Raw genomic sequence first — 9,448 nt, 5'->3', positions numbered from 1 at the left:
TTTTTCTCTTTTAAAACCGGCGTGTCTTAATGCGATAATTTTCGGTAACCTGCTATGGTCAGACTGAGCACTTCGTGATGTTGCCATGCATGGTGCAATCCTCCCTCAATGTAAAAAAAAAAAATTAAAAAAAATAATAATAATAATAATGACCACATTTTGAAATACGTTTCCTTAAATGCATTTATATATATATATATATATATATATATATATATATATATATATATATATATATATATATATATATATATATATATATATATACACACACACACACACACACACACATATAGTACACAGTAATATTTTAGGGACATTTCTGCTTCATGTCGGTTTTCCCATTCTATTTCTAAAACAAAATCTGGAAAAAAGTCTGATTACTCCCATACTATAGAAAAATACACCTGTTCGCATTTACTCTTTGCACTTAAAGTAATAATAGTAAAAGTAATATGTCTAAAGTAATTTGTCTAATCATTAAAAAGGTTAACCTTGTGCATCATCATTATTTTCCTTAAATATTAAATATCTTTGTTTCTGCTAGTGCCGTGGATTAAGGAGTAATTTTTTCTAATGTCATAAAAGATTAATGTTTGACAAATACATGTCACTGAAGTAGATATTTTATCGCCTAGTGACGGATCTTTGAACTGTGTTTTCAGTCATTTTATTTAAAGCTACAAGTCAAATATTAACCTTTTAAGATCACATCAAAGTTTTTTTTTTTTCAGTAGTCCAGCTGCATTTGACACAATTCTCAACCTCCATTTAGAAAGTCAGGGCCGCTCAAGATGAAGACTGTCCGGGTTGTGGTTGTAGGAGCTGGTGTGGTTGGATTGTCCACTGCTGTATGCATTGCAGAGACTCTTCCTTTCTGCTCTGTCACTCTGGTGGCTGACAGGTTCAGCCCAGACACCACCAGTGATGGAGCTGCAGGGATCTTGTATGCTGCACAATTTCCAGGTATGAAGAAAGTGGATTGCCTTTACACTTTACAGGCCACATTTCTAAATATTTAGCAGTTTTCATGACACACTCATCTATATTACAGACATGCAGCACACATTTATTTTTGGCATTTTTTTAAAAAAAGGATTCATTTTTTCTTTATTTCTTTATCAGATATTCCCCTGGAAAGACAAAGACGCTGGGTCAAGGACAGTTTTGATCATCTTTTGGCCATTGCTCAATCTCAGCAATCACCAGAAGCTGGAGTAATGCTGAGTTCTGGGTAAGCACACAAAACTAATAATAATAATAATGGGAAATAATTATATACACTACTTTCATTAATGCAAAGGCATCTGGTAATGTATTTTTTTTCCCCCCCAGCTGGCAGATTTTTAAGGAGGTTCCAGCTAATCAGACTCCCTTCTGGTCAGACTTAGTGATTGGCTTTCGGGTCATGACTGATGGTGAACTGAAACGTTTCCCACATCACAGATTTGGCCAAGCATTCACTACCATTAAATGTGAATGCTCCAGTTACCTCCCGTGGCTTGAGAAAAGGTTTGTCTCCTTTGTAAAGGTCAAAGATGTTAGATTAAAGGTTTAATACTTAGCATTTTTATTTGACACATAAGCTCTAAATATTTGTATGTTATTTCAGCCCATTTTTTAAAAGAAACTGGATTGTAGTTACCTACACTGATGTCATACTGGTTTGCTGAAGGTTCAGAAGAGCTGGGGGCCGGGTGGAACAGAGGAAAGTCAACAGTCTGCAGGAATTAAGTACCAGCTTTGACCTCATTGTCAACTGTTCTGGTCTGGGCTCTGAAACCTTGGTGGGTGACTCCCAAGTGTACCCAGTCAGAGGTCAGGTCCTCAAAGTGGAGGCCCCCTGGTTGCAGCACTTCATCAGAGACGGAGATGGGAAGACATACATCTACCCCGGCATACACAGTGTCACCATTGGCGGGACGAGGCAGGAGGGAAACTGGAAGTTGCAGGTGGACCGAGGAGACAGTGAAAGCATCTTGGAGCGCTGCAGCAAGCTGGAGCCGTCGCTGTGCAAAGCCAAAATTCTCAGCGAGTGGGTCGGTCTGAGGCCGAGCAGGAGGAACCCGAGGGTGGAGAAGGAGGTGGTGCAACTGCAGGGCCGCCGGGTGCCTGTGGTCCACAACTACGGCCACGGGGGTTGGGGGGTCACCCTTGCCTGGGGTACAGCCATGGACTCACTGGGGCTGGTCAGACAGTGCCTTCAGGAGACACCCCTACAAGCTAAACTGTGAAAATATTCTGCTAAAAGCCTGAGTTCACTCAGGACAACAGCAATTACCACTTAATAACTGTACTTATAAACGTACTGCAGGTGCTTAATAAGAGATGTCATAAACACTGCTGTTAAAGATTTCTAAAAAGACATTTCTTCTGTAAAACAGAATATATTTACTAAAAGAAACATTTTAATGATGCGAGACAAGAACAGATGAACCACCTGAGTATTCTTACAATGATATATAAAAGAAACGAACAATAATAAACAAAAAACACATAATTTATTGTGAGTAAATCTAATTTTATTTGCAAATGCAGTTGCTGTGCTTTACGTAAATAATTTTTAGTCTCAAAATCTGTTATTATTGTTCTGTTTGCTGGAGATGTTTTGACATTTTCCCAACAGTCTGAAAATGTTTAGGCATTGTAAATCCAAGATGGGTCTGTTAATGTTAAAGTTGTGTTTTGACTGAATAAGACGTCAGTGCTGCTGTTGTTGCAGCTTGTGTAACTGCAATCAAAATCCTCCACAAACTAGATCCAGCTGAACAGAGAGCGCTTAAACATTTACCAAGGTGTTGGGAAAAGGTAGTAAATGAACCAGATTCAACGGTGTTTGTTCATGTTTCCACCATTTTGGTTGAGGCAACAAATTGGGTAAACTTGAATAGATAAATCCTATGATCTTCTACTAAGCACCTTTTCTTGACCTCTCTGTGAAATGAAGGAAAATAAAGATGGAAAAAATTCACAAGGATGTCATGGAATAATCTTCCTGCATCCAACCTCACTTCCACAAATTGTGTGATTTGGATTTGCAGCTCTGAAATTGCAAATCTGAATCTCAGTTATTCAAAGACCAATAAAAAATACTTACATAAAAAGTACTTACACTGCTGTGTTTTTATCATTTTGTTTCCCTGAAGCTAAAATGTGTTTGGTGTATTAGTATTACAGGACACAACACTTAATAATATAATAATTCATTTTCAGGGTTGCAAGTTTAAAAAGAAAATAAAAAATCTGCAAAGGTGAAAAATTATGTTGTGAGCTGCTACAGTCTCTCCTGAATCCCAGTTTGTACAACTGGCTAAAAATACTGAAGAATTGCTTTCAATTAGCAGCTGCATGTAGATGTGGGAAGGAATTTTTTTCCTCCTGTTTCAAAATGGATGAGCTGAACTTAAGTTAAAGGAAAAACTGAAGGAAGCATTTTAGGGATTTGATCGGCTGCTATCATGGTTGCGACTTCCACACTTTCCAGGCCAGTTTATCCAGTAATCTTCCAAAGCAAAAAGAACCACTCTAATGTGCTTAATTCAGAGACCGGCTCCAGGTTCAGATCAGCTCTGACGACTTCTTTGTTGTTCTTTTCATTTTCAGTCGTCGAGCTTCTGAAGTGGCCGAAACTGAGCAACTCCTCTTGTCTTCAGCAGAGACGTGGTGTGTGTCGTTGTGCCTGCTGGTAGTTTCTGTTTGTACAAGTTCTTGACTTAAGTCTGGTAGGAAAGGCGTAGCCATACTCTGATTGGACCTTTCCTCAGTTGGCTGCAGCTGGAGGTGTGAACTCTGCTTTTCTGTCCATTCAGGGACTAACAAATGAGCTGTGTTCATATTTGAAACGCTAGGCTCAGTACTATGTGATGTAGCCAAGGAATGGACGGTTGAGAAGGTGATCGCAAGTTGCGTTTGAGGTTTTTCAGTGTGCTGTGTGCTTTCCTCAGCCTTCATGGTGGTCAGATTCCATCCTTTTGGGATGATGCGTTTTCCCACCTGCTTTTTGTGGAGAGCCGGCAGGGAGAAGCAGCGCAGCAGCAGATGTGATTCTGGGTTTCTTCTCAGCTCCACACAGCTCCGGCTCCTGACTGCTGCTCCGATATGAATGTGAGCTTCTGACTTTAATAGTTTTAAGCCTCTTTTTGGGGGTTTAAACAATGGTGGAGTTGTGGCTTTACTCTGCATTGAGGAGGTGGGGGGAAGGACGGGAGGCTCTGGGGACGGGAGGTGACTGGACTCAAACCCAGATGACGACCTGCTCATGGCTGAAGCAGTCTTTTTGTCCCTTCCTGAAATAAACAAGTGAAGTATGTGTCGATCATGCAGGTGCCAGCGAACTGTGACATGTATTTGACCAACACAGAACAGCGGCAGAGCAGTCAGCACCGGGGAAAGTGGCTGCTGTGACAGGATGGGAAGAACATGTGCTGGGATGAATGATGGATAAAAGAAAAGCAAGCAGTCAGGTGTGGTAAAGCATGGAGCAATTTATTCCTCACGCTCAACCATGACAGAAGCACACTTGAGAAAATGCCGAGACCCTAAAGCGACCCCACCTTTGTGGGGTAGTTTACATTGTTAAACATTTCGCCCTCTGCATTTTAGTGCATTTACAACTATATAAAATGCCATATTTGAACAAGTATACTATTAGATAAATACTTTACTTCCTCTGCATTTTGCAGCTTTCAGGCACATGATAAAATATTGTGCAACATTTTATTTTACTGGACTAAAAAAAATAAACAAATAAACAGAATCTTAAAAGGAACAACGCTGTACAAGTGAGGCAGAGATGATATTGATGTCAAAGCACGTGACATGTTGACATTCAGACAACTCTTAAGCCAAACCAGATAGCCACAGTAAACCCAAGCACTCACGTTAGATATGTACTGCAATTACGGAGTAAGCCTTTTTAAAAAGTAGTAAAACCTAGAGTCCTTTTTTGAAAAAAACACTCTTTTTGTTGATTCCACAACAATTTATCCGTCACCCTTTTCAGTAAACGCAAAGAAAAAAAAACTCACCATACAAGCCACAGCTGCAGATCTGTCTGAGAGAACATGCAGCTTCTCCATGTTGAGATTAAGTGTGTGAAAAGTTTCACTTCTCAGTTAAAACATCAAACAAATTCAACTCCCAGTTCCATAAAAAGCATTAATCCATTGTGATTATCATGTTGATTATTAAATTCTTGCAAAGTCTCCTTGCAACTCTTTTAAAAGCACTCTAAAGACTAAAGTGACAGCAAAAACAGTTTGAGTCAGTGATGCAGAAACGGAAGAAAAGTATGATTATGTTCGGGGAGAAGAAGAAAAATGAGGCGTCAGGAGTAAATGTGACAAAAGCAGAGTCTTTCCAGAAGAGAGCGAAAAGCTGAAGTTGGTGGCTTGGAATGCTGGAGCATCAGAGAGACTGGAGGCCACTAGTCTTTTTTTTTTTTTTTTTTTACAAGAAGGATTAGGCAGAGGTGGGCTGCAGAAGAGGACAGTGCTCACAGTCGACTCAGGCTGTCATTACCGTTCTCCAGGTTCTCGTTGCTCTCATAGCAGCCCGAGTCCCGTGGGGAGTCCCCCAGGACTCCACGCCTGTCCAGCAGCAGCTTCTCCTGTGAGCCTCCTGATTGGCTGCTTTTTTCTGGGTCGCTGTTTCCTGCAAGGAGCAGCATCAGCAACGTGGTGTTTAGGAGTTTAATTTCAACATATATAATCCAATTTATTATTATTAAATGTCAAAAATAAATAATGTGACCTCAGTGACAGATTATGATTATTAAAGAGCTTACATTAAGGTGCCGCTGTCAACATTATACACAAATGACATCAGGTAAAAAGGAAGGGAAATATAAACTTTAGAAGATGCTAATCTTGGCCTTGGTAGAAGTGACTGCATGTTTAACATTTACTGGACTAAAAAAATAAACAATGAATTCATGTGCAACAGATGTGGTGACTTGCAGATGCTGACCCACCGTCATACTCCTGCAGCAGCTCCACGGCAGTGAGCAGCACAGCTCTGTGTTGAGGGTCTCTGATGTTCAGCTCATCCAGATCCTCCTCCTCTAACAACTTGAAAGTATCCAGGTCCTCGTAGCCATTAAAAAGAAAGGTGGGAAGATGCTCCTGTGGAGACATAAACCATTCATAGTTGTTTTTTTTTGTTTGTTTTTTTAATCTGTACATGAAAAATGTGTTGGAAGATTTTGATTTCTTAAGTTTAAATGGATACAATATGACTTTTGGCCACTAGGGGCACTAAACCTGTAACTTCCTACAGGCCACATGACACTGTTGGGAAAATGAAAACAAACAAACAAACAAACAAACAAAAAAAAAATCTAAACTAAACAGTCTCCATCCATGTTTTTTACTAAATAATTAGGGAGTCATTTTAGCTTTGGTTTGTAGCTGATTTGCTTCAACTAGCTACACTAAAGAGCAAACTAAAGACACAGATGTGTACTGCAACGTTCTGCAGCTCATCAAGCATCTGCTGCCATTGTTTTGAATAAATGCTGGAGAAAAGATGTGAAAGAGTACATCACATTTGGGTACATTTGCACAATAGGCAAAAAGCTAACCTACCAGTGTAATACCAAGGCAAACAGAGTATGTTTTGCACCCACACTGTTTTTTCATCAGACTCCAATAAACAAATTCTTTGTCAAGGTCGACTTGTCGCAATCCCTTTCCTATGTTTTGTTTGGCCTCCTCAGACACCATCTTCACCTTCTTACTTTCTTCAACCATGACAAACTTTTGTAGAGGAGGAAAAAGCAGCACAAAGCAAAGCCCTCTGTGTTTAAAGAGGGGGAGTCCTAAAGCAAAGTGCTTCAAGTCACATGATCCCATGGGAAACGGATCTACTCCTGTAAAGTTGCAATGTTTGGTTTCTCAAGAGAGCCCCACTATGCGTAAAGCACTGTATATTAATCACCAAAATCATCCATTATTACTCACATTGAGGTGATGTTTGGGTCAAAAGTAACACAGTATCCCTTTAAATGTGTTTCTATAGGAGTAAGAGGCAATGCAATACTTGCTATCATTTGATCTCATCTAATCTCATGAAACAACAAGATGAAGACACTGCACTTCGGCAAGAAATACTGAAACACATCATTGACTTCAACCGCACATGCTTCCTGTTGATTTAACAACCCATTTATATCATTTCCATCAGTGAGTGAGTAATCATCAGAGAAACTAGCAAGTGTATTTTTAGTCATTCTGTCTGCTAACTTTGCACACACGCGTTGGTTCGAAACTCCCTCTGATTTAGACGGGATAAGATGTCCATTTTCTTTCCAGGATTAACAAGCAGTGGTCCCCCAGCAATCCAAACATGAAAAAATCGAATCTTAAACATGTGAAACAATAGAGTGAGCTAATTATTTTCTTCACAGCATATGTGTGCACTATGAGTGGATTACAACCCAGAAAGCTCCTTAGTGTGTTCTGAGCAAAAGTTGGACCTCACTAGAGGCTAAGAACATGAGCGAATCATGGCTTTGCTGTCCTGGGTCCCAGACTGTGGAACAGTCTCACAAAGAGACATGTCACCTCCCCTGATTGTTTAATCACAGTTGAAGACCTTCATTTTTCAGTTTTGTTTTATGCTAAAATTTTTGTCTTTGATTTGCATCACATAAAACTTTTGTGTGTGCTGGATTTTTGTCGTGTTCTGGGATCGTTACTTTGAGTTTGATGCGATCAAGAAGCTCCTCCACAGACTTGGGTTTGGGTTGCCGAGCCTTTCTCCTCCTGCATATCTTTTTGGGCTTCACCTCTTCGTTCAGAACATCCACATAAATGAACTTGAATGTGCCGACTTTACCATTTAGCATCCCCATCCAGGTACCCATTGGGGGCTTACTGATGATATCAATAACATCTCCACTCTGTGAAACAAAACCAGCAAGCTTAGAGTTTCTTTGGAAATACACAATCATCAGTTTGCAACATATGATTTGATGTGGTGTACCTTCAGTTTGAGGGAGTCAGTGTCATAGGGACTTGGGGTGAAGTCAGTATGAACCAGAGCCCGTCCGCAGAAGGGTCCACGGTAAGGAACCTCATCTTCCTCTCCATCCTCAGACTTCACACTTTCCCTGTTGCTGTTGGAGGAGTCAGTGGTGCCAACTGTCTGTCCACCTGCGCAAATAAGAGATTAACATGAAGATCGCAAGCTTCTACGGGTCTGTTGGTATTTAACAAACTAGCCGTCTATGAAGATAAATGCAGTGACACCATGTAGTTTATATACGTTTACATTGGGTGATTCTTCAAACATCTGTAGATGTTCAACACAACAAATCTGGTGTTCAAAGACCAAGCTAAACAGACACTGAAAAGAACATATCAGCAAACTCTGAAGACTTACTCATGGAGCTTTGTCCACTGAGAGAACTTCTCAGGCTCTCCACTGACCCTCCTAGTTTCAGTTTGGGTTTCTCCAAAGAGTCCGAGTCTGTTTGAGGCGAGTGAGGACAGCTGGACACACGGTCTGGACTTGACTAGAACGCAGACAGAAAAGCAAAACATTATAATGTATACCTCATAATTCTCACAGTGACCTACAAGTGAAACATACAGCAAATACTTTAGGAACTTACCTGTTCAGACAGAGAACAGTGATACCTCTTGGATAGGTGTTTCCTCATCGTTTCTCTCACAGACTTGACTTTTCTTCCCAGAGAAATAAGTGAAGTCGGGGGAGTCTTCACTCCATCTTTCACACCATCATCTCCATTTTTTGTCTGATTCACATACGCAGAGATGAGGGGAAAAATAGCAAAGTACAGTAGTTAAAAATCCACATCAGTGGTTATTTATTTCATATCTAAGATTCTCAAAATTAGGCATTTTTAGGTTTAGTAAAAAAGAAAAAAAAGAAACCCGCAGGTGTCATTGCTTGCTCTGTTTACTCTTGCTGTTCTATGTTAAACTCAGACTAATTCCTATGAAGATAAACCTAAATTGTATACAGTCAAATGCTTATCGGCCAACCAGACTGCAGCAGCTAGCAGCGGGGAATGCTTGTTAAGCAGTGAGCTAGCAGTAGATTGCAGTCATAATTGCTAGGCAGCAGCTAGTAAGTACTAGCTACAAGTATAGTCACAAAATAAAACTAAATTAAATTGAAGTACTTAACTGAGTTTTCTTTTTTTAAAAGAATAATTAATTATTAATGTTGGAGTTCTGTTTTTAGTATAATATAGTATATTTTCTTCATGAAAATCTGTTTATATCATGCAGCTAGCAGCTGTTTAGCATTTATAGCTAGAAGAAGCTTGCTGACCAGTGCTACAGATGTTAACAGCTACTTCCTTATTTGTCTGGTTGGAAAGTGATGCATTTCTAATAAAGTTCAGAGTAACAAAAAGTGAATAAAATGTCATTCTGAGGCTTCTACTGACATACAATCACTATGTTTGCTTGTTTAAAGT

At 39.8% G+C, this 9,448-nt stretch overlaps 2 protein-coding genes across 2 annotated transcripts in view; one reads left to right on the top strand and one right to left on the bottom strand.

Moving 5' to 3' along the window:
- ddo (D-aspartate oxidase) overlaps window positions 1–3,074 on the top strand; it is a 3,248-nt gene extending 174 nt beyond the window's left edge. The window contains exons 2-5 of the mRNA XM_079261784.1: window positions 776–966; window positions 1,126–1,234; window positions 1,336–1,512; window positions 1,676–3,074. Of these exons, the coding sequence (XP_079117910.1) occupies window positions 795–966; window positions 1,126–1,234; window positions 1,336–1,512; window positions 1,676–2,234 (1,017 nt within the window). The 5' untranslated portion in view covers window positions 776–794 and the 3' untranslated portion in view covers window positions 2,235–3,074. The remainder of the gene's footprint in view (window positions 1–775; window positions 967–1,125; window positions 1,235–1,335; window positions 1,513–1,675) is intronic.
- Window positions 3,075–5,230: 2,156 nt separating this feature from the next.
- Window positions 5,231–9,448, bottom strand: part of sash1b (SAM and SH3 domain containing 1b) — a gene marked incomplete at its 5' end in the record, with an annotated part of 60,618 nt that continues 56,400 nt past the window's right edge. The window contains 6 exons of the mRNA XM_079262272.1: window positions 5,231–5,652; window positions 5,972–6,122; window positions 7,697–7,900; window positions 7,984–8,153; window positions 8,383–8,515; window positions 8,615–8,758. Coding sequence (XP_079118398.1) covers window positions 5,495–5,652; window positions 5,972–6,122; window positions 7,697–7,900; window positions 7,984–8,153; window positions 8,383–8,515; window positions 8,615–8,758 — 960 coding nt within the window. The 3' untranslated portion in view covers window positions 5,231–5,494. The remainder of the gene's footprint in view (window positions 5,653–5,971; window positions 6,123–7,696; window positions 7,901–7,983; window positions 8,154–8,382; window positions 8,516–8,614; window positions 8,759–9,448) is intronic.

This window comes from Telmatherina bonti (genome assembly GCF_933228915.1).
Source record: "Telmatherina bonti genome assembly, chromosome: 22".
In the NCBI taxonomy this organism is placed as follows: domain Eukaryota; kingdom Metazoa; phylum Chordata; class Actinopteri; order Atheriniformes; family Telmatherinidae; genus Telmatherina; species Telmatherina bonti.
The sequence above is the reverse complement of the archived record's forward strand: the minus strand, read 5'-3'. Positions and strand labels throughout refer to the sequence as shown.